This window comes from Tachyglossus aculeatus, chromosome 12 (assembly GCF_015852505.1).
Source record: "Tachyglossus aculeatus isolate mTacAcu1 chromosome 12, mTacAcu1.pri, whole genome shotgun sequence".
Lineage (NCBI taxonomy): Eukaryota > Metazoa > Chordata > Mammalia > Monotremata > Tachyglossidae > Tachyglossus > Tachyglossus aculeatus.
The window spans coordinates 15,478,645-15,503,874 of NC_052077.1; the positions used below are offsets into that span (position 1 = coordinate 15,478,645).

A 25,230-nucleotide genomic window follows, 5' to 3' on the forward strand; every position below is an offset into this window, starting at 1 on the left:
GTCAGACTGGATAGTAAAGTGCTGTATTACTGTTCTTTTGTCATTTTCTCCCTATTCTCTCCTTGACAGCTCCTTATCTCTCATACTGTGAAGAGAGAAGTCACCATTTAAAATAACCTGGATATTTGCCTCCACAGGTAGTGTTCCTCTGGATGTACCATAGCAAAATACAAACACTCTGTACCATCTGGCAAGCCATAATATTTCCTGATATCTGTGTGTTGCACAATCAGGGCAATTTTCACCACGGTGGGCAGTTAGTTCATAAAGATTTGACATTCACATTATTTGTATGTATTCAATTTCTTATTCTGCAGCAACTGTGCTGACTCCCAACGGCTCCCCAAGCATAGAGTCTGTTCTTGAAGCAGCTGAACACTTACCCTCCCACCTCCGACTGTTACGGGGATCTGAGAATACTCCACTCTCAATCATGGAGTTCTTCCCTTAACTCTGGCAGATTTCTGAAGCACAGCCTAGCTGCTGATCCAGTGGAAAGAGTGCAGCTTTGGAAATCAGGTGACCTGGGTTCAGTCCTGTCTCTGCTTGCCTGCACGCTTTCTGGGGTTGTGCCTTCACTGGGAAAGGGTTTCTGACCAAAGAACCACCTAAGGAATTCCAAAAGGTTGTACTCTTCCATGTCCTCACTGCTGTGCTCATTACCACTGAATGACTGATTGGACCTCCCTCCCCCTTCATATACGACAGACCACCACTCTCCTTCAAAGCCTTTCTAAAAGCATAGCTCCTCCAGGAAGTCTTCCCTGACTAACCACTCATCTCCCCACATTATTCCTCTTCCCTTCTGCATTACCTATTCACTTGGGTTCATATCCCCTAAGCACTATGACATTCATCCCACCCTCAAAGGTCTTAAATACCCAGCTTCATATTCAATTGCTTCCATTACCTGTAATGTATTTTAATATCTGTCCTCCCTCACCAGACTGTAAGCAGGGCAGGGCTCATGCCTACCAACGCTACTGTACTCTCACAAATGCTTAGTACAGTGCTCTGTATCGAGGAAGTGCTCAATAAGTACCCCTGAATTATTGATTTTAGGGAGCTGGTGGATATTACAGTAAGGAGACAGGAAGAGTTAAGTTTCCAGATGATCTGGGACCAGTCTTTCATAGTTATTACCAATGCACATTTAAAACCCACATACAGACATGGAACACACTCCATACACTCCACCGCTGATGCAAAGGAATTAAAATTAGGGTTTGATTGGCTAATGCATTCTGATTACAAATATTTGCAGTGTGCCATCTTAAAGCAAGACTACTGAGCCCAAATCATGCTAGCCCTTAAAATCAACGTTTGGGGACTCTGTCTAGTGACATGAAATCACGAGTACCCTCAGCATTTTAAGAAAGGACAGGGGTAGCAGTCCTTGGTGGGTGGAAGCGATCAATCGATGATATTTATTGAAAGCTTACTCTTTGCAGAACACTATACTGTGGGCTTTGGAGAGTACAAGAGCATTAGATGATAGACCCGATCCCTACCCTCAAGGAGCTGATTCTTGGAGAGCACTGCTCATCAGGAATTTATGACAAGAACGCCACAGAAAGCTTAGAGGGCCTGATGACTGAGTAGCCTTGGACCGATCTGAGTATGATAGGAACATGCCCACTTCCGCTGGACAGATTGGGTCGAACATCTCTGAAGGTTTTTGTAAATGGAGCTTTTCAGGCTCTCACGCTTGATTTTTGAATCTGTGCTAGCTCCCATGAAGCTCGGAGTGTGAGACTGAGCGATTTCTTCTTCCTCCTCCTCCTCCTCCAGAAAGGAGTGAACTAGGAGGCCAGCACTCTGGGGAGCAACAGGCGTCCTTTAGATTTGTTAATGCTCAGACAGAGAGAAAGAAAGGGCTGGCCAATTTGTTGTTGATCCAGATGTGCTCTGTCACTCCCTTGCTGACATTCACAGACAGAGTACAGACGAGCAAATGCAGACGCAGGGCTATTGATGTTCAATTCCCTCGTTAGCTCTTCCAGACGTTATTCGAACTCCAGCCAGGCTGTGTTGTGAGGGATTCATCAAGATGATGTTCTAATTCGTGGCGCAAAAAAAATTCCCAGTACCCATTAGTCCTGAATGGTTGCCGTAGCAAGGAAAAGACCTAATTCAGCCCACCAGCTGCAGTGTGAGTGGCCTCACTTTAGTTCCCACAGGGTGAATGCCTGTGTGTCCTCAACTCTGGCTGGAGCCTTGAATGGCAATCAATTTGTGGTCTGAATGGATTCGTTCCTTTGTGGACAGTCTCTCATCTATAGATGATGGAAAATTTCCCACGGGGCGGGGTCGGCAAACGCAGGGAGGAGGAATGGTGGCTACAGGGTCCCATGTCGGTGCCCTGGAATTCACAAACGTCTTTTCTCAGGCCCTTACACAGGATGGCATGTGGACGTTCAAACGGACCTGCTGAAATCCAGGGAGCCTGTTCATCAAAGGCTGCGTTTGTCCTAGAAACCCTTGCTCTTCCAAACAGCTGTTCTTTGTTGACTGTGCATAGCCACTGTGCTCTCTGGCTGAGAAGTGAATGGGTGGTGTTGAAGAGGAAGGTTAAAAGACTCTGAGATTGCTCTTTAGAGCTGAATGTCAATGGGCAGGGTGCCATTGGTTTAGAGGTGGAATCCTACAGTGGCTCAAATTTTTCACGGCGTCCTCAATTACTCATTCAGATTTCAACCCCTAGAGAACCTGTCCTCTGTGCTTCTGCTGTACTTTCCCAAGAACTTAGTAGAGTACACCGTACCCAGAGGGCCTTCAATAAATACCATTACCAGAGGGGAGACAACCTGTGGGCTTTAGACCGTTCAGTAGCTGGGTCAGTTCTATCTTCTACAAGGCTGGGGGTTTGCTAATTGTGACCCACCACCCAGGTCCAGCAGCTTATGAATGAATGAATCAAGTCCAGTGGTGATTTTGTGGGAAACAGAAAAGTGCATTCTCCCCAGCTTCTTCCAGCCAGCCCATTGTTCCAGAGTTCAGAGAACTTATTTAGGCTTAGGTCTTGGCACCTTCCTAAAGCTACAGAATTCATGACACACTTATGCCTTCTCATAAACGTCGGCCTTATTGGCCTGTTGCCCCAGCGTATCTTGCTGCCACACGAGCCTGGTCATAGCTGCTTAGCACGACGGAGCAGCCCCTTGGGACCCAGGGTTGACCCCAAATGAGCCTGGCTCCCCCTGATGATGCTCAGGAGCAGGGAAGAGCCAGGTGTGGCACCCTGAACGACAGACGCGGCTGCAGGTGCAGTAATAATGAGTGATCCAGGCTTAGTTGGCAGCCAACAGATTTGAAATAACCGCCAGGCTCAAAACAGACCAAGCATGGATAAAGGGTACGGTCTGGATCTAACTTTTAAGAGGGAGGGATGCCTGTCATTTTGTTATTCCTCCCTACAGTCTTAAATAAAGGTTCATGGTTAGTTTACCAAACTCTGTCATGAAGCCAAAAACATTGTTTTGGCCCAAAGAAACTACCCAAAGAGGCCAAATACCATAGGCAGAACTTCCTACTCGAGGTAATGGAGCCTGGCACTCCACGTTCCATCTGGATATTTCCTCCCAGAGTCTCATATGGGCTGAGTAGGCCCACTGGTCAGACTGGAGCTGGTTACAATTACAATGGGCTAGGTTGAGCCTGTCAGGGGCTCAGACTGTACCCCCAAAAATTCATAAATCAGGCTTACTTGGGGATGAAGAGGCAGGAGATTTGGGATTTGTTGTTCTTAAAAAGGTGGTGCATGCCACAGTGCAAGCTGATATATTAAGTCCTAGGCAGAACTAGCTGCTGTAGTAAGTCAAAAAGAGAGAGGGTGGTGGAGAGTGGGGCTAAGATTTGGGGTCCCTGCAACTAATAATAATGATAATAATGATAATTGTGGTAGCACTGTACTAAGTGCTACGGTACATCCAAGATAAGCAAATCAGACCCAATCCCTGCCTCAATACTACTCAGAATTGTGGAAAGAGTGGCGTGCACCTGCATATATGCTCTGTACTTCCGCCTGCCAGGCACAGCAGAAATTCAAAGGGGCCACTTTAACAATCTCTAACCTTCTGTGGACTAACTCTCCAAATTATTGGGGGGTAGGGCAGGCAAAGGATGGGAACAGGCAGAGTCTAGGGTGTGGCTTAGTGGACAGAGCATGGGCCCAGGAGTCAGAAGTACTTGGGTTGTAATCCCGATTCTGCCACATATCTGCCGTGTAACCTTGCAAGTCACTTCACTTCTCTGGGCCTCAGTTATCTCATCTGTAAAATGGGGATTAGGAGTGTGAGCCCCATGTGGGACAGGAACTGTATCCAACCTGATTAACTTGTATCTACCCCAGTGCTTAGAACAGTGTTGGCACATAGTAAGCACTTAACAAGTACCATTATTATTTTTTCTGATGACAGTTGGGACAACATTCCAAACTATGTTCTTCCCGGCCTCGGCTTCAGGGGAGCCTGAAGAGCGATCTGGTTCAGCTCACGAAGCTAGGTGGGAGAGTCGTGTTCACAATCGGGGTCTAATGTTCCAACCTGAGTGTCAATCTATGGTTCCAAGCCGTAAACATCTGAGTGGCTGGTTCTCTTCAGAAGTTCAGTCTTTGGGGCTTGCCCCAGGCACCAGGGCACTGCACTCGCCACTAGAGAGAGGAGTTTGAGGGCACACGCTCTTTACTCTCCATCTCCCCCTTGGCATCGCCCCAGTCCCTGGCCCAATTGCTTGTGTGTGTCTGCTTGTTGATTCACCTAGAGTAGCAGGCCTGCTGGAGCACTGTCCTAATCCAGAGATGGCTTTCTAGATAGTCCAGAGGGACTTGACTAGATAGAAGGTGGGGGCCATTTTTTAGCTAGATCAGAACTAGGGCTAAAAATCAATCCAGACACCTGGACATTCGCAATAAGGTGCCACGGAACAGAAGGGAGGGACTATGGGATCTGGGAAAGGCACCTGAGCCTGGAAGCTATGAAAGGTGGGATGTCAGAGACAATAGGGATGTGCATGAAAGAAAGCCCTCCCCAGGAATGTCAGTTCCCTTTGTGTAGACCCTGCTTCTTCCTTGACATTGAATGACAGGAGTTGAAAGCAAGATACTTCCTAGCCACACTCAGGTGACATTGTTCTATAAGTGCCTGCTCTTCAGTACTCTACTGACTTTGATGTGCACAGATCACGACTGCATAACAGAGCTGAGAAAGCAGCAAGGGGGAGGAAGACCTGCACAGCTGGTCCTACGAAATAACCACAAGACAGATTCCTAAAACCGGAATGAAAATTAAAAGACTTCCATCGAATCACAGCTTAACGAATCCCCCGTGTTCTCCCTCCTCCTCTCGTGCCTCCCCGACACAGAGAGAGAGAGAGACCCCTTCCCAGTGGCTGGCGTTTTCTCGGAGTCCAAGGGCTGCTGCCTAAAAGTGAACTGCAACTCTGTTAGAGTTGAGCTGGGGCTTTCTGGCGGCGGTGGCATTCTCCTCCTGCTCGCCTCCACTGCCTTGCACTGGGTTAGTGACCCCAGTATGTCAAAGCACTTTCTGAATGTTGCAGGAGGGGCTAAACTAGAGGAGGAACTTACTGTTTGTGGTGAGGTTCCTCTCTCCCGGCGGAGGGGTGGGCCCCGGGTCTTGGATAACCTGTAAGGCGCCTACAGTCCGCACAGCAGGATCCAAGATGACGGAGCTCTCATTCACGGTTGTGTCGCTTGCGCCTGTAATCTGGTTGGTCGGGGGCCCGCCTATGGAAGCTTCGAAATCCGGGGGCAGATCGTCTATGCAGTCGGCGTTGGGCTGATGGAAATAAAAAGACACTCTTTGAGGTGATGTTCTGCCAAATGTATATTTAACTATGAGGGTAAAAGTACCTATTTTAAGGTGGAAGACTATAAATGTTATGAGTCACCGAGGACTTGCAAATCTCTAGTTTGGATTACTTGATCCACTGGGCCAAAGGGCTGAGTGGCCCAGAATACTTGCCTTCTGGTAGGAGAAGGGTTCTGGAACCACACCGATGAGCCACTCACTCTCTGTTAATAATGATAATTGTGGTCTTTGTTAAAGGATGAATCAAGTACAGTCAAGCACTGTACTAAGAACTGGTGTAGATACTGGATAATCAGGTCCTACATGGGGCTCCCAACCTAAGTATGTGGGAGAAGAGGTATTGAATTCCCATTTTGTAACTGAGGGAACTGACACACAGACATGTTCAGTGACTTGCCCAAGGTCTCACAGCAGGTACGTGGCAGGGTTTGGATTAGAACCTCGGTCCTCTGATTCTTAGGTCCGTGCTCTTTTCACTAGGCCGTGCTGTTTTCCAGCTAAAAGAAGCAAGTGAGGTGTGTCAGAGAGAAGGACCGGCTCTGGGATCAGTGGGGCCACCTGGTACCCACTGGAGCTTTAGCCTGGACCTTTGATATAAAACATTTCTCTACACACTCCAGTCTCCTCCCCCCTTCACTCCACCCTCGGCTCTTTATGAAGAACCCTGGGAACAGCTACCTTAAAAATGACGAAAACAGCGAGGAGTAATTATCAATTAAACCAGGGGTAAAGAACTGGGTTAGGGGGAATTGGAGAGCTTATCAGGAAATCCACTCAAAATAAGAACAGCGCCAGTGCTTACAACAGTGCTTAGCACATAGTTAGCATTTAACAAATACCATAACAATAATAACTTTCACTTTTCATTTATTTATTCATTCACTTGTATTTACTGAGTGCTTACAGTGTGCAGAGCACTGTACTAAGCACTTGGGAAGTACAAATCAGCAACATACGGAGACGGTCCCTACCCAACAATGGGCTCACAGTTTAGAAGGGGGAGACAGACAACAAAATAAAAATAAGTAGGTGTCAATACCATCAGAATAAATAAAATTATAGCTATATACACATCATTCATAGAATAGAGTAATAAATATGTACAAATATACACAAGTGCTGTGGGGAGGGGAAAGGGGCAGGGTGGGGGGGCAATGGGGAGGGGAGGAGGAGGAGGAGGAGAGGAAAAAGGGGGGCTCAGTCTGGGAAAGGGGGGGCTTACTTTTCTAAATCTCTAGGAAGCCACGCTCCCATCTACTCTCCTCCTTCCTGTGTTTCTCACCCTTCCCTGCTGTGTACGCTGGCACTTGGGAGGGCAGAGAACAGATCAATCAGTCAATTGATCAATGTTATTTATTGAGCATTTACTATGTGCAGAGCACTGTACTAAGCTCTTGGGACAGTACAATACAGCAGAATTAGCAGACACGTTCCCTGCCCTTATGAGCTTACAGCTTGTTTGCCCATTAGTGACACAAAGGCACGATGCACACTTAATACCCTTGACATCCTCTAGACGGTAAGCTCACTGTGGGCAGAGACCGTGCCTACCTACTCGGTTATATCGTACTCTCCCAAGCGCTTAATAGAGCGCTCTGCACTAAATACCATTGATTGGTTGATTGATTTAATGCTGTTTAGTCCAGGAAGAGCTACGTTTTCGGGGTTTCCTCTCTCAAACTTTTCTACCCTGATTTTGCCCTGTGGAACTCTTTAGTAGTCTAGCCCAAACACACCAAGTGCAATAGGAACCACCCCAAATAAAGCAAGTGAATTATCTTATTTCAAAACCAAGGTAGAAGTTGAGAAGGCAAAAGAGATTCTGCAGGAGCTAGGGGAAAGCATCTTCTAAATGCAAACAACGGGGATTCTTGATAAACTGACTTCAGTTTTTTCCAACACAAGAATATCTGGGCTACATGCTGGGGTTCGAGGAACGTAAGCTCCTCATATCTACCAACTTTACAGCACTGTACTCTCCCAAATAGTACAGTGCTCTGCACCCAGTAAGTGTTCAATAAATACCATTGATTCAGCTGATTTTTGTCTTGCAAACATTATGCATTTTCAATTTAGTATGCTGCTTGTCAGAATCCAGCGCAGTTCTGTTTTCACCCAAGTCGATTTGTGTTTGAAGTATAAACCACTGGGACCAGCCCTCAGCTGGTGATGCGACAGCTGGCATATGGAGGAAGAAAAGCCAGACTAATGCATGTCATTACAATACATCATTACCCTTCAGGTGCACACCCTCCTGCTGGGCTCCTGGGGAGGTCCTGAAATAATGAACACACGTCTCTCTTCTCCACTACAAACGCTTTTAACAGATCCCAATAACCCGTCACCTGGGGAGACAGCCACCTGTGCTCTGTTGGCCTGGGCTGGCGTTGACTCGGTATGTGGGGGAGAAGCGAGGAGCCAAGGTCATCTGCAGATAAATTTCTTGTTAATTCTCAGGGGGTTTTCCAGCGGGGCCACTCAGTGGGGGAAAAAACCACAGGAGAAACCCATCATCAATGACGTATGACTAGTTTTTCACTCATCCCGGGCTCTGAGATAACTGAGGCACAGAGAAGCGAATTGACTTGCCCAAGGTCACACAGCAGACAAGTGGTGGAGCTGGAATTAGAACTCAGGTCCTTCTGATTCCCAGGCCCGTACTCTATCCACTAGGACATGCTTGGCTCTGCTAGGCCGGGGGACGGCCCCTCCCCTCCACCACCCAGATAATCTGTCACCCACTCGCCAAGGACCGGTTGGTTGAGGACCCTTCTCGGCAGCGTCTTGTCACATTTGCATCGTTCCAAATCACATCATCCCTCATCATCATGAAGGATGGGGCAGTGGGGAAGGTAAATGAGAGGAGCCTGGAGGAGAGAGGCGCTGAATCGCTTCACACGCTGCCTTTTGTTTTCCCTTCGCCTCTCTTGCACAAAGCCCTGGCTTTGCACGGCTGGCAGGGATCTCCATACAACAGCTGGTGGCTTATCCGCTGCCACCGTTCGTGAACTGAACTTGACACGGTCATGAGGAAGGCTTTTTCCCCCCCGCCTTATGCCAGCTGGCTGGAATCGTTTCCTTATTGAGGAAGCCGTTGAACTTTATTAGTGCGCTCTGCTGGGGAAAGGCTGGTCAATAGAAGAACACAGTCCGGGGTCTAATGCTCCGATCATTGAGATATTCCACCTAGATCCAGGGGCCACAGGTGTCCAACCCTTCCGAGTCAGGCTCTCTCCCGATGACCCGGCACCGCTACTGATTGGACAACCTGATGATTTATGAATCAGCTGAGGAGTGTCATGCTCAGATAAGGGCCAGAAACAAATGGCCCAAGAAATTTTCCCAAGTAGGCTGAGCAAGAGTAGCAGATTAGAGAACAATTTAATGACAGATGCACTAGGCACAGGCTGTATTTCCCTACATGCACATAGAAATACTTTCTGGTATAAAGTCTGTAAGCCTGTTCTGGGCAGGGAATGTGTCTATTGTTGTATTGTACTCTCCCCAGTGCTCAGTACAGTGCTCTGCACACATTGAGTAAGCACTCAATAAATATGACTAACTAAAGCAACACTGATTGTTGCTTTATAAGATAGATAATATCTTGTATCTACCCCAAAGCTCAGTAAAGAGCTTGGCACATAGTAAGCGCTTAATGAGAGAAGCAGCATGGCCCAGTGGATATAGCACAGTCCTGGGAGTCAAAAGGACTTGGGTTCTAATTCCAGCTCTGCCACTTTGCTGTGTGACTTTGGGCAAGTCACTTCGCTTCTCTGTACCTCGGTTACCTCATCTGTAAAATGGGGATTGAGACTGTGAGTCCCATGTGGGACAGGGACTGTGTCCAACCTGATTCGCTTGTATTCACCCCAGTACTTAGTACAGTGCCTGGCACAGAGTGAGCACTTAACAAATACCATTATTATTATTGTTAAAAATAAGAAGTACCATGATAATAATAATTTCAAAACCAGCACCTTGATGACCAGACATGTATCCAAAATAAAAAAGAGAGAGGAGGACACGGTAGAAAGAGAACAGAATGAGAGGAAAGCTGTTTCCAGATGGATGACTCCCACTTGACGGTCCAGACAGTGTTATACCTGGGATTGGAAGTCAACAAAGCCCTTGGAGAAGGGCAAAGCTCAGATCATGGAGGGAAAATGGGTTGTAGAGGCAGAGGGTTGACCAGAATAGCCCCCTCCAGGGCCCTTCTTCCAGCTGCATGGTTTGCTGACTGCTTTCACCCCCTCCTGGATTGGGACCCACAGATGGGAGAGGGAGCCAGGGAACCAAGCCTGGGGTTGGTCTGGACGCCTCCTTGCTTACCGGGATCCCTAGTGCTTTGAGAATGTTCATTTTGCACATGGGGCAGGTGCGATGGTCTAGCAGCCAGGGGTCGACGCAGGATTTGTGGAAAAGATGCCTGCAATGAAAAGCAACGGGGGTTAGAGGCAGGAGGGGCCCAGCATAGGCGAGAGGGAGCACTGAATACTTTCTTGGCCGTTCCTTCCACGTTTCAGGTAACTGGGAGTCCTTGGAAATCAGGAGTTTTGTCAAGAACCAGGAAGGGCTGTCTGACCTGGACATGAACTGGAAATTGGACTACTTTCAAATGACTCTGCACTAAAAGAAGCAGCATGGTGAGGCGGAAAGAGCACAGGTTTAGGAGTCAGAAGGCTGTGGGTTCTAATTCCGGCTCTGCCATTTCTCTATGTGACCTTGGGCAGGTCACTTAACTTCTCTGGGTCTCAGTCACCTCACCAGCAAAATGGAGATTGAGACTGTGAGCTTCACGTGGGACAAGGGACTGTGTCCAACCCGATTTGCTGGTACCCACCCAAGCGTATAGTAGAGAGCCCAGCATACAGTAAGCTCTTAACAAATACCATTATTATTATTATTGTGATTATTTATTCTTCTTGAGTTCCCCGCCATCACCTGATTGACAGAAAGCTGCTGATGATACCAGCTCTCAAAAGTAAGTCCAAGGAGGAGTTTAACAATGGCAGATGCCTCTGATTTCTATTTACTGCCCAAATGGGCTAACCAGGGGTGTACGGCAGGAAGGCCCACCGAGGTAGTCTTTAGAATAGCCCTGACCTTCCAAGCTGTTACCATCATCATTACCCTCGAGACCTAAATCACTACCAAATAGTACTACACCAGGTTTTCAAATGAAGGGCTTCCTTCCAGGTGACTCTGGGGGTCGCAGGTTCCCAAGCAAACATGTTTCAAAGGGCCCAGAACACCCTGGTGTGAGTTGGGGGAGAGAGGGTAGATGTGGGGGAGAATTGCTCTCTCCCTGACTTACCAACACTGCTTTCTTCAGTGCGGAGGAGTGGTTAAAGCACAGGCCTGGGAATCAGAAGGACCTGGGTTCTAATCCCAGCTCCACCACTTGTCTACTGAGTGACCTTGGACAGGTCGCTTAACTTCTTTGTGTCTCAATTACCTCATCTGTAAAATGGGGATTAAGACCCTGAGCCCCTATGGGGGCCCAACCTGATGAGCTTATATCGACACCAGCACTTAGTACAGTGCCTGGAACATATTACGTGCTTAACAAATACCACAAAACAAACAATCAAACGAAGACCAGAGGGCAGAGGCAAATATAATAATAATAATAATAATAATAATAATAATGGCATTTATTAAGCACTTACTATGTGCAAAGCACTGTTCTAAGCACTGGGGAGGTTACTAGGTGATCAGGTTGTCCCACAGGGGGCTCACAGTCTTAATCCCCATTTTACAGATGAGGTAACTGAGGCACAGAGAAGTTAGGTGACTTGCCCAAAGTCACACGGCTGACAATTGGCAGAGCCGGAATTCAAACCCATTACCTCTGACTCCAAAACCTGTGCTCTTTCCACTGAGCCACGCTGCTTATATCTGACCTTCCAAGTTCCCGCTTCAGTAGGTTTCTTTAAAGATGCTGCATTTCTAGCTGGGAGAGAAGACCCTGGTGGCATGGAGTGACTGACTGCTCCATCCCCTGCGCCAATATACCGTGAGTCACCAGGCTCCTGACAATATTCCACACCCACACGGGAGTTCACGTTTCCAAGGTGCTGTCTCACCAGTCATAATCTCCCTTCTGAGCCCTTGAAGTCCCTGGTCTTCCTTGTTTTTCAACCAGTTTAAATGAATCTCTGTAAGCAAGCATGGAAGGACCACACCAATGGATTGTATTACAGTCTGGCAGGGTGGAGACCCCGTGTCCTTTCAAGAGCGGTCCTGCTCTGTGAGGAGGGGAACATGGGGAGAGATGGCCTGGAGCGGGGAACAGGAACTCTGCACCCACAGGTATAAAAACTTCTTCCAGATGGTGCTCAGTCTACCGGTTTGGAGAAGGGAAGAGAACATGAGTGGGAGTGAAGATGGGAAGATGAGAAGTGGTTATATTCAGCACAGCTGAGAACTCCCCAAGCATTATAGGTAGATAGATGGGCAAGGGTTGGTAGTAGAGAGCATCTTGGCCTAGAGGAAAGTGTGGCGTAGTTAATAGAGCCCAGGCCTGGGATTCAGAAGGGTCTGGGTTCTAGTCCCGGCTCCGCCACCTTGTGTGCTCTGGGACCTTGGGCAAGTCACTTAGCTTCTCAGTGCCTCAGTTACTTTAACGGTAAAATGGAGGTTATGACTGTGAACCCCCTGTGTCCAACCTGATTACCTTGTATCTTTCTCAGTACTTAGAGAACAGTGACTGGCGCATAGTAAGTAATTAACAAATACCATAGGAAAAGAAATTGTAAAAGTGCAGGCCTGGGGGTCAGAGGCCCTGATCTTGATAGAGCAACTGCAATCAATCAATCAATCGTATTTATTGAGCGCTTACTGTGTGCAGAGCACTGTACTAAGCACTTGGGAAGTACAAGTTGGCAACATATAGAGACAGTCCCTACCCAACAGTGGGCTCACAGTCTAAAAGGGGGAAGATTTAAGACAATCAGATTGGACACAGTCACTGTACTACACACGGGAGTAGATTTAAGACAATCAGATCGGACACAGTCACTGTACTACACACGGGAGTAGATTTCTGACTTCAAAGCCTGGGCTCTTTCCACGGAGCCATGCTGCTTCTCCAGTTGAGTGTTTACTTTGTGCCAAGCACTGTACTACACATGGGAGTACACATCTGCAGGGTGTGGAACCCTGTGTTGGGCTTGTGGAGAGGAAGAGGGCCTGCAGTTCCTGCCCTCAGGGAAAAGATCTCTAATGAAAGGCCTCTAAAGGAAAAGAAAAGGAGGCAAAAAGCATGCAAGGGGGTAAATAAATACCAGAGAAATGAACTAAGTGCGTGATACTGCTGAGGCCTGAGTGAGCAGAACCAGGCAGGTAGGGTAATCAGAGAATGCTTCCTGGAGGAAGTGGTTCTGCAGAAGTACAGTCGAGGAGGGGAGAGCAAAGCTGAGGATTGAGGACCGCCACGGCAGGGGGAAGGATGAACGGGTGAGTTGAGTGTGGGAAGGTTGTGTTCTGGGGAGCTTGTCTCTAGGCAAATTGCTAGCATGCTGTAATTTTGTCACCTACTGGGTCATTCAAGCAGCTGAGGATGCCTCAAAGTTACCTGAATATCTGAGATATCTGAATTCTCAGGGGAAGGGGGCAGGCTTCGGCAATAACTGTCCTTTTTTCTCCTCTGCCCCCCAGTTCCGACCTGTTCTTTTTAGGACCCATTCCCCATCGTTCCGAAGCACAAATGCCTGGCTGCTGGCAAGCTTCACTTCTGAGGTGATCTCTTTTATCACTCCTGGGTGGTGTGAAAGCTACGAAAGAATTTCTGCCCTTTCCAGGCCCAGTTAGCTGCTGGGAAAGAATGTTAGAGCTCACAGGAGTGTTAATTAAAGCTGATAATAGACTTCTCTGCCCTGCCACTAAATTGCCTGCTGGACCCCACACTGTTGGTACAAGGCAGAAAGTTTCCAACTATGGATATTATCTCTTTTGGATAATTAATTGTCTTGGGGATTTGGGCACATGGATCATTTGGTTAGTTTGTATGGGGTTGGTGATGACTATGATTCCATGATTACTCTGTAGTACCTACTGTGCGTTGCCCAGAAATTAGACGTAGATTAGATAGAGCTACAGGACATAAATCAGAACAATTTAGCCTTTTAAAAGAAAGTGGGATCTCACTGTGCACAAGGCCTTGAAAGCAGGAGAATTTAATGAAAACTCCACTAGACTGAGGAGCAATGCCCTCAAAGAACACCACAGAAACCATCTTCATTTTCTGTGTTTTAACTCTACCATACCCAGTTGTAAAAAATCACACAGACTAATGGCTACTAAACCTTTCACGAAGGGCAGCATGGCAGTGGTCTAAGTTGCCAGGGGTTGCACTAACAGAAAATCAGTAATACAAAGATGTTTTCATCCCCTCTCTGGGCCTCCCTCCTTCCTGTGCCTTGGAAGAGATGTTATCTCCATGACAATGTGGGCAGCCGGAGGCTTCCTGCGGTGGCTATATTATATTATACTGGTGCCTGCTGATGAATTCAGCAGGTGGGGGTTCTGGCATCTCTCTTTTTTTTTTCCAGTTGATTTGTTACCATGGAGATATCCCTTTTTTTTGACTCAGTTGAATCTCGCCCTGGGTTCAGACAACACTGGAAAGGGCAGTGGCTGTGCAGATGAGGGCCTTGCCTGTGTGAGCCATGTACTCAAGCCCTGTTTCTGAGCCAGGACACTCAGCGTCTCTAATGGACCTGCACAAAAGATTTGGAGTTTTCAGTTCTAAGCTTGATCCTTTTCCACAAACCGTCCCATCCTGGGAACATTGGCGGGGGGTCAGGGGGGTTGCTCCAAGGGCTCAAGTGCAGTCTTTTTTTGCCCTGCCTTCAGCCCCTCCTTTTCATTATTTTCTTCTATTTATGGCATTTGTTAAGGGCTTACTATGTGTCAAGCACTGTTCTAAGTGCTGAGGTGGATACAAATTAATCAGAATGGGCAAAGTCCCCGTCCTACATGAGGCTCACAGTGTGAACCCGTTTCTAGACTGTGAGCCTGTTGTTGGGTAGGGACTGTCTCTATATGTTGACGATTTCTACTTCCCAAGCGCTTAGTCCAGTGCTCTGCACACAGTAAGCACTCAATAAATACAACTGAATGAATGAATGGATGAGGAAGAATAAGTATTAAATCCCCATTTTACAGCTGAGGAAACTGAGGCTCAGAGAAGTTAAGTGGCCTGCCCAAGGTCGCACAGCAAGAAACTGGAAGAGCCGGGATTAGAATCCAAGTTCTTTGACTCCCAGGCTCTTGGAACAATGGGAAGCAGCATGCCTAGTGCCCAGCTTCCCCTCCTTCAAACCCCACAAATATCCCTCCTCCTCCAACAAACTTTTCTCAACTAATGGTCAAAACCAGGACTCTGATCACCGCTTCAGCCATTAATAGATTCATTTAGGGTCATTCTTATTCTGAGTAATTGTGATGCATACTCTGTACTTCTGGTAGAGCCTGTCAAAGTATACGCTCCCTGTGGGCAAGGAATGTGTCTTGTATCCTCTGCTATAACTCCCAAGCACTTAGTACAGTGCACTGCACTGATAGTAAAACAGTAATGATAATAATAGTGGTTTTTGTTCAGTTCTGTAGACTGTAAGCTCATTGTGGGCAAGGAATGTGTCTGCTTATTGTTGTACTGTACTCTCCCAAGCACTTAGTACAGTGCTTTGAACACAGTAAGTCCTCAATAAATATGATTGAATGAATGAGCCAAGCAGTGTGCTACACCTTGGGGTAGATACAATACAATCAGATCAGTCACAAGCCCTGCCCTACTTGGGCTAAGTCTAGAGGGGAGAGATGACAGTGCTCTGCACACAGTAAGAGCTCAATAAATACGATTGATTGACTGATGACAGGTATTTCATACCTAATTTACAGGTAAGGAAACTGAGGCATGGAGAAGTTAAGTGACTTGCCCAAGGTCATCCAGCAGGTAAATGTTGAAGGCGGAACCTGGAAAGCTCTTGGGGTGGGGAGATGAGGGGAGGTGGAGAGGGAAGCGGAGGCAAATTGGGAGGTATTGGCTTGGGGCTAGGTGCCACCAGTGTGACTTTTCCTGGTTCTTTTGTGCAGATCCAGACGCTCTTCCCATTCTCCAAGCTGCTTCTGTTTGATTAAGTGCTCTGCACAGAGTAAGCACTCAGTAAATACGACTGAATGAACTGAATGAATCCCACCTCGTACCTGGGGCAACCCTGCTGGGGGTGGATACTCCAGGCTTTCAATGTTGCTGACTAAAATCTCGTACGACTGGGCTCAGTTGAATCGGTTGTTCCGGGACCTAAGCGGGCCCTCAGAGCTGTACTTCAGTTTTCTGCCTCAGCTTCCTTTGGGTTGTATAACGAACCAATAGTAACAACCTTCTTTCACTGATACTTCACTGATTTGTTTCAACTCAATTTATTCATGGAGGTGGCATTAATCTGAAAAGCCACAGCGAATAACTCTGTGCGTCCTGCACCACTTCCTCCCTGGAAACTCATAATTCTAAACACTCTATTAAGAACTAGGGTAGATACATGATAATCAGGCAGGACACAGTCCCCATCCCACACGAGGCTCTTAGTCTTAGTAGGATGGAGAATAGGTACTGAAGCTCCATTTTGCAGATGAGGAAAACAAGGCACTGAGGAGTTAAATCTCTGTGCCTCGGGAAGCTATAGAGCCTGGGGAAGCAACACGGCACAGTGGAAATAATAATAATAATAATAATAACAATAATGGCATTAACTGCTTACTATGTGCAAAGCACTATTCTAACTGCTGATGAGGTTACAAGATGATCAGGTTGTCCCACGGGGGGCTCACAGTCTTCATCCCCATTTTACAGATGAGGTAATTGAGGCACAGAGAAGTTAAGTGACTTGCTCAAAGTCACACAGCTGACAATTGTCAGAGCCGGAATTTGAACCCATGACCTCTGACTCCAAATCCCGTTGGGAGTCAGAGGACCCTGGTTCTAATCCTGGTTCTACCATTTACCTGGTGTGTGACCTTGGGCGGGTCACATAACTTGTGTCTTGGTTACTTTTGTCTGTAAAATGGGGATTAAATCCTCTTGCCTCCGATTTAGACCCTAAGCCCCATATGGGACAGGGACTGGGTCCAGCCTAATGATCTTGTACCTACCTCAGGGCTTAGTAGAGTGCCTGGCACATAGCGAGAGCTTAACAAGTATGAAAAAAAAAAGTTACTTGCCAAAAGTCACACAGTGGGCAAGGGCCAGAGCCAGGATTAGAACTCAGGATCTTGGACTTTGACTCCCAGGCTGTGCTCCTCCCACTAGGCCACGCTGCTCCTCCATCATCATTATCTTCAATACTTACTGAACGCCTACTGTGCACAGGACACGGCACAAGGAGCTTAGGAGAATACAACAAAAGTACAAAGACAAGATGCCTGCCCTGGAGGAGTTTACAATCTAAAGGCCAATCTGGTTTCGACAGGGCTGAGCGGCCCTGAGAGTCCACAGGAGACCCTGAGCGGCCCTGAGAGTCCACAGGAGACCCTGCCCTGACTTCAGTCTCTGGAGGCTCCGGGCCAGGGGTGACCTCCTGGGTCTGATCATCCCCTTCAAGAGGGCTTTCTTGATAAAGTCCTCATTTCTTCTTCTCCCACTTCTTTCTGTGTTGCCGTTGCACTTGGATTTGCTCCCCTTTTTCACCCTCCCTCAGCCCCAAGGTACCTACGTACACATCCATAATGTATTTATTTATATTAATGTCTATCTCCCCCTCTCGACCGTAAGCTCGCTGGAGGCAGGGAATGTATCTACCAACTCAAGCTATACTGCACTCTCCCAAGCGCTTACTTTAGTGCTCTGAACACCATAAGTGCTCGAGATATACGAATGATCGTGCATATATATAGGGAGGTGAAGGTAGGGGAGAGAGATTTCCTCCTCACTGAATTTTCTCCAGGGTTAAATATCCTTAGGAAAAGAAAAAAAAAAACGTACACAAGTCAGAAATCTCAGTGGATCATATTTTCCACTAAGTCAGGCTCCTTTCTTTGCCTCTCTGAGTGAAAACCATTCCCTCAGGAGTAAGAGTTACCAGGGAAATTACAGTATTCTCACTTGGTATTGGCCCCAACTCCACGGAGGATCCACACCCGGAATCCGACACCGGTTTAATTATATCATTTGTGGGGACGGTCAAACTGGGCGGCACTCAACCGAAGCACCAAGCTGATTCACGGAAATGAAGCATCCTGGCGTATTGCATCTGTCCCAGATGATTCACGGAAATGAAGCATCCCGGCGTATCGCATCTGTCCCAGCTGCCTCTCTGACATGGTTGGTTTGCTTCAATATTCCAGTCCTTCAATAGTTTACTTGGCTGAAAGATGGCATACACTGTCCCCAAACCAATCCTCTGCATCACCCTAACCCCCTCTCTTCCACCTTTCCTTTTTCATTCTCACTCCTCCATCAAACTTTATAGTCAGAATAAATCTGCCCTTCACAAGGTGATCTGGTTTCATCGCCTTGTCAGCTAATTATAGTCTACTCAGAACTTAAAAAAATACCACACTGTAATATATCTTCAGTAGTTTAATTCTGAAAAAAATGAGGATGCTAACTTTGAGAGCAGTTTGCTTATTACAGTACTACCAGTAAATTCATTAAAATTGTGAGTTTTTCACCAAAACCATGTCCCTCAGTAAGAAACAACTCTAAGTTTAACAACCAATAAACTAAAGCTAGTATGTGTTACATGGGCCAGAAGAGTCAGTGAAGTTTTATTCAAACCAATAGTTGTGGTTTTCTTCTACAGAAAAAAAGAAATCTGTTTTTGATCAAGACGATGTCAACTGCATGATAGTGTAAAATCTGGTCTGGCCATTCCAACGTGGATTAGAAAGCTCCCCTTTGTTTGCAAGCTCAGGCTACAGAGGATATATAATCAGGACCGAGATCACATTTCATAAAGTCAGTTAGTCATAGAGAGGTTGGAATTTTCTGGCTTTTGGACATTATGCTCATGTTCAACCCATCCCCCAAACAGCTTGGTTTCAAGAACAGGAGGATTCTGAAAGGGCTAGTGTCTATTTTCCGGGTCTTCAATTTCATTTTGGTTGCGAGTCATTGAGTTTGCAAATATTAAAATGGCCTTCATGGACTGAATGTCATTTTCTAATCCCATACCAATGAAGATTTCAGTTCAGCAGGAAGATGGACAAAATGTACCACTAAAAAAAGAACTACACTCGGTTTTCCTGAATCATGTGGGTTCCTACAAAAATATCACTGATTGATTGATTGCAAAACCCCACATTTAGGAAAACTCACACTGTACTCCTCTCTGAGTCCAAGGCCACATACATACTGACATGCACATAAACGTTTCCTTCCAACACCATGAGGCTTCGTGTCCAAACAGGCTCACACTGTCAGACTAATGTGCCCTAATTTCCTAATATTCTAGCCAAAATGCAGAGTCAAGACACTCATTATGGCAGACTGAGTAAATAGGATTCCACATGAAGACACCAATGCCACATAAATGCAAGCACTGAGAACTGCATATAGAAACCTCGAAATTTTTGTTCAGTGACAGGAAAGACACTGATCAACTTTATGAGTTCAACTAGGAATCCTGGAGGTTGCAGTACGACAAGTGAACAGGAAAGGCAAGAATGTCCCTGCTTGCAGATGGTCCACCAAAATCCTTCTTGTCAAAGAAGCTTCAGACGGAGAGGAGGTGGAGGAGAAAAGGAGAGCTGCAGTTTTTTGGATTTAACCAAATGACTAAACCATCTAAGTAAACCAAGGTGCCTGGATTTTAAGGAGGAGTTGTCACAAATGGTGCTGTTCATTATCATCAATGCAATTTATTGAGCACTCACTATTTGCAGAGCACTGTATTAAGCACTTGGATACAACAGAGTTGGTAGAAATGCCCCCTGTCCACAGTGAGCTTACAGACTAGCTGTTGGTTACAAGCTGCTCCTCTCTCGTTGCTCCTGAGATGGCTATAAAGCTAAGAGCCATCGGAAAGGCAGAGCTTTAGAGAAACAGCATGGTCTATATAGAAGGAGCATGGGGGCCTAGGAGTCAGAGGACATGGGTTCCAATCCTCGCTCTGCCACGCCTGTCTGCTGTGTGACCCTGGGCAAGTCACTTCCCTTCTCTGGGCCTGTTACCTCATCTGTAAAATGGGGATTAAGACTGCAAGCAGCATGTGGAACATGGACTGTATCCAACCTGATTACCTTGAATCTATCCCAGTGCTTAATACAGTGACTGGTTCACAGTAAGTAATTAACAAATACTGTTAAAAAAAAGGGTGGGGGTGTCTGAGGAATTCTCTCAAGCACTTCGGGAACACTTTTCTGCTACTAAAAACAGCATGACCTATAAAAGCAAGGCTGGATGGAGGAGAGGGTACATAAATGAGTTTCTCTAAGCAGGTAAATTGAAAGTTCTATAGTGCTGTATGCAAATAGGCTAGAAGTGGGGCAAACTTTCAACAAACCACCCAAAATGCCCTTTTCAAATGGGTCGACTCACTCCTCTGGGGATCAGAGGCTGATTCTTCTACTTCTGCCTATCTGTCATATTTTTAGTGTCCACCTTCCCCACTTGACAGCAAGCCCCTTGAGAGCAGGAATCATGGCTAGGAATTCTACTCCACTCTCCCGGGTTCTTGGTACAGTGCTCTGCCCATGGTGACCATTCAATAAATACCATTAATCGCTTACGGCCAAATGCAGTTACAAATTCCAGTGTGGGGTCAGTGAGTCGGATTGCCCTATTTGTGACCCTTGGTTAAAGCCGTTTTGCTCATACTGAGCTCCACATTTTTGCAATTGCCACTTCTGCTCTGCTTTCAATTTACAATTACTTCGGAAAGCTTCTCTGCAGGGGAAAAAGAAACAGGTGGCAATTTTTTCAATCTGGTACATGATTGTGTTTAAATCCTGGCTTCGACTCTCCAGGCATAATGATGTTAGTCATGCTCAAATCTTGGCAGTGTGTGTCCTGTTTAGGCAAGAAGAGGCAAGAGAATGATGTACCTTACACCAAAAGAGTTGACTGAAATTTAGCAATGACCTCTAAAGAAAGTGGTGTGAGTGTGTATGTGTGTTTATCTGAGTGTGTGTGTGTGCGTCACCAGTGGGGAGAAGAGGAAAAATGGTGTGGCAATGCAAGTGTCAGATTCCCCCAACTCCTGAGGCCAAAGAAACCACCAGAGGCAGAGCTCTGAAGAAGGGATGCTCGGAAGAAATTAGTCGCTGCAAAGCCTTGACGTGTGCTCTGGTGGATTATGCAACTCTGGTTCTTGGCCAGCAGTGCTTCTACTCCTCTGGCTTTATACACCACAGCACAAGGTGCTGGATTTTGGATGGACTTTGGGATTTGGCCAAGGACACCCAAAGAAAGCACCTAGACACTTCCTGGCCTGGGAGCCAGAGAACTGGGGTTCTAATCCTGACTCTGCCAATTGTTTGCTGTGAGATCCTGGGCAAGTCAGTTGGCTTTTCTGTGCTTCAGTTCCCTCATCTGTAAAATGGGGATTCAATACCTGTTCTCCTTCATACTTAGACTGCGAGACCCATGTGGGACCTCACCTCTCTCTTCTTCTATTACAACCCAGCCAACACACTTCGCTCCTCCAATGCCAACCTACTTAACATACCTCGATCTTGTCCATCTCACCACCGACCTGTCACCCACGCCCTGCCTCTGGCTTGGCATGCCCTCCCTCTCCCTGACAATTACGTTCTCCATCTTCAAGCCTAATTGAAGGCACATCTCCAACTGGCCTTCCCTGATTAAGTCTCCATTTCCTCTTTTCCTACTCCCTTCTGAATCACCCTGATCTGCTCCCTTTATTCATCACTCCCTCAGCCCCACAGCTTTTATGTAAAGATCCCTCATTTATTTATATTAATGTTTGCTTCCCACGCTACACTGTGAGCACATTGCGGGAAGGGAATGTGTCTACCAACTCTGCTATTTTGTACTCCCCTCCCAAGCACCTAGTAGAGTACTCTGCACATATTAAACGCTCAATAAATATGACTGATTGATTGGTATTTTGTACTCCCCTCCCAAGCACTTAGTAGAGTACTCTGCACATATTAAACGCTCAATAAATACGACTGATTGATTGGGATAGGGACTGTGCCTGACCTGATTAACTTGAATCTACTCCAGCACATAGAATAGTCCTTGGCACACAGTAAGAGCTTAATAAATGCCATTATAACAGAGGAAGCCAGGGAAAGGGGAAAATGGGAGCTGATAATGTTATTGATTATTGTCTTGAGGACCATTAGGCAGCTGATGCAGTCCTTTGTGGAATGGGCAGAGCTACATGCAACAACAACAACAACAAAAATAAGCTTAAAAGGGCAGAAAAAGGTTTCCTGACTATTTTTCAGTAAAGGAGGCTTGTGACCTGACAAAGAAGTCCAAGATTCCAAGAGGCTCTGTGAGCTTGATCTGCTGATAAATCCCAAATTAAAAAGAGCAGATGTGCCAGCAGGGAAAATTCAGGGAAACTTCTACATAACACTTCCCTTCCTCCATGAATCATGTTTCTCCCTTGAATTTTTGTGGTGAAAAGACGCAGCCAAAGATGCATCTGACCCCACCTTAGGACTGAATATTTGCTTGGCATATTGATGTGAACCAAAAACCCAGCTCTGAGAAAAACACTGGAAGAAAGTTTCAGCTTAAAAAACTAAGCTGGAGTTGCCCTTCAGGATCCGGAAAGCTCTGATGTGAACTACCTCCCACTGCCCCCCAACTCCCCACCTGTAGGAGACCCCATTTCTGGAAACAGGGTATCAATGCCAGGGGGTAGATTCACAAGGATAAATTCTGATAATGGGTGTGAAGAACTGACCACTTTTGAATAGCTCAAACACCAGGAGTCGATATAAGGAAAGAGCTTCCGACATCCTAGGTCTCATTTGACAGAGCACTAGAGTTTTTGCACTGCAGCAATTTTGCATCTGACCTAATTGCTTTGTACTTACCCCAGTGCTTAGAACAGTCTTGATACATATTAAGCGCTTAATACCACAGGTATTATTATTATTATTATTATTATTAGGGGGCAGATTTTGAAAAGGTAGAAGCACACATACATTTAGAAGGGATTTACTCCCCCAGAGTCAAACGCCACAGCTCACAACAGTAGGGGATGGCGGGGGGTCAGGCACAAGGCAAAAACTCCTCACCCTTCGCTTCAAGGCTGTCCATCACCTCGCCACCTCCTACCTTACCTCCCTTCTTTCCTTCTCCAGCCTAGCCCGCACCCTCCACTCCTCTGCCGCTAATCTCCTCACTGGGCCTCGTTCTCGCCTGTCCCGCTGTCGACCCCCGGCCCACGTCCTCCCTCTGGCCTGGAATGCCCTCCCTCCGCACATCTGCCAAGCTTGCTCTCTTCCTCCCTTCAAGGCCCTACTGAGAGCTCACCTCCTCCAGGAGGCCTTCCCAGACTGAGCCCCCTCCTTCCTCTCCCCCTCCTCCCCCTCCCCATCCCCCCGCCTTACCTCCTTCCCCTCCCCACAGCACCTGTACATATGTATATATGTTTGCACCTATTTATTACTCTATTTACTTCTACATATTCATTCTATTTATCTTATTTTGTTAATATGCTTTGTTTTGTTGTCCATCTCCCCCTTCTAGACTGTGAGCCTGCTGTTAGGTAGGGACCATCTCTATATGTTGCCAACTTGTACTTCCCAAGCGCTTAGTACAGTACCCTGCACACAGTAAGCGCTCAATAAATATGATTGAATGAATGAATGAATGAATGAATCTAGGGTCTCTCACATTGCCAACTTGTACTTCCCAAGCGCTTAGTACAGTGCTCTGCACACAGCAAGCGCTCAATAAATATGACAATGAATGAATGAAAGATAGGATGAGCAGAAATCTTGGAAAATACTTGGCTGGCCTAGATGGCAGAGACGGCAGCAATTCCTGAGGCAACTGCCCTGGCAACTCCTTGCTGGTCTATGGTGATGATGATGATGATGATGGTATTTGTTAAGAGCTTACTATGTGCTATGCATTGTTCTAAGTGTTGGGGTAGATACAAGGTAATCAGGTTGTCCCATGTGAGGCTCACAGTCTTCATCCCCATTTGACAGATGAGGGAACTGAGGCACAGAGAAGTGAAGGGATTTGCCCAAAGTCACACAGCTGACAAATGGTGGAGCTGGGATAAGAACCCATGACCTCTGACTCCCAAGCCCGGGCTCTAGCCACTAAGCCATACTGTTTTTCCAAGCATGGTATTGTCACTAATGTGCCACCACTTTGGCCCTAAACAGTTATGGTATGCCAAGTCAAGCACTGTACAAGGTAATCAGGTTGGGCACAGTCCCTACTTGAATGGCAGCTCACAGGCTAAGGAGGAGGGAGAACAGGTATTAAATTCCCATTTTACAGATGAGGAAATGGAGGCTCAGAGAAGTTAAGTGACTGAGCGTGGCTCAGTGGAAAGAATATGGGTTTTGGAGTCAGAGGTCATGGGTTCAAATCCCGCTCCGCCAACTGTCAGCTGTGTGACTCTGGGCAAGTCACTTAACTTCTCTGTGTCTCAGTTACCTCATTTGTAAAATGGGGATTAAAACTGTGAGCACCCAGTGGGACAACCTGATCAACTTGTAACCTCCCCAGCGCTTAGAACAGTGCTTTGCACAGAGTAAGCGCTTAACAAATACCATCATCATCATCATCATCATCATCACATACTGAAGGCCACACATCAGGTAAATGGTGGAGCCATGATTACAACCTAGGTCTCCTGAATCCCAGGCCCTTACTCTTTCCAAATGGACCACTTTGCTTTTTGCTGTGCACAAAAATCTGATGGTACTTTGAAATATGAAATTTGAAAAAAAATATTCTGGACGTCTCAGCTTGCCCAGTGGGAACATGACTATCACGGGGAGAGCGTGTGCCAGTAGCACATAATCAAGTCCCTCAGGCAGCTTTTCAAGTCTTTGCGAATAGACCAAGTCTTGCCCATCATTCCCAACGGGGGACCCCATTATCACTGTTTCAAATTACCTAGATACATCAGACTCCCAAAGTATGATCAGAGGATCAAGGATCTGGATGTTTCAAAGACAACTGGGGTTTTTATGTTTGAAGAAAAGTGTCACTGATAATTGGTTAGTGAGCATATGCTAGGACCCGGGGGACTAATGAACTGTGCAAGTTTAAGGAATGATTCAACTTCCCAGAAGAAGGAAGACACTCTGGAGGTAATTTTGCAAGGAGTAAGACTGGTAAGAGCTAAAAGGAAATTCAGTGGGCAGTACACATGAAAGTCCCAGAGAAAGTTATCAAGCGTTTAATGGTGAAAAAGTTCTTCCTTTTCTAAATAACCTAGTTGAAAAATGT

The 25,230-nt window shown here is 46.5% G+C and overlaps 1 protein-coding gene across 1 annotated transcript in view; it reads right to left on the minus strand.

The window, feature by feature from the left end:
- RNF150 (ring finger protein 150) overlaps window positions 1–25,230 on the minus strand; it is a 169,540-nt gene that overhangs the window by 12,054 nt on the left and 132,256 nt on the right. The window contains exons 5-6 of the mRNA XM_038755046.1: window positions 10,158–10,254; window positions 5,585–5,795 (exon numbers count right to left, since the gene is read on the minus strand). Of these exons, the coding sequence (XP_038610974.1) occupies window positions 5,585–5,795; window positions 10,158–10,254 (308 nt within the window). The remainder of the gene's footprint in view (window positions 1–5,584; window positions 5,796–10,157; window positions 10,255–25,230) is intronic.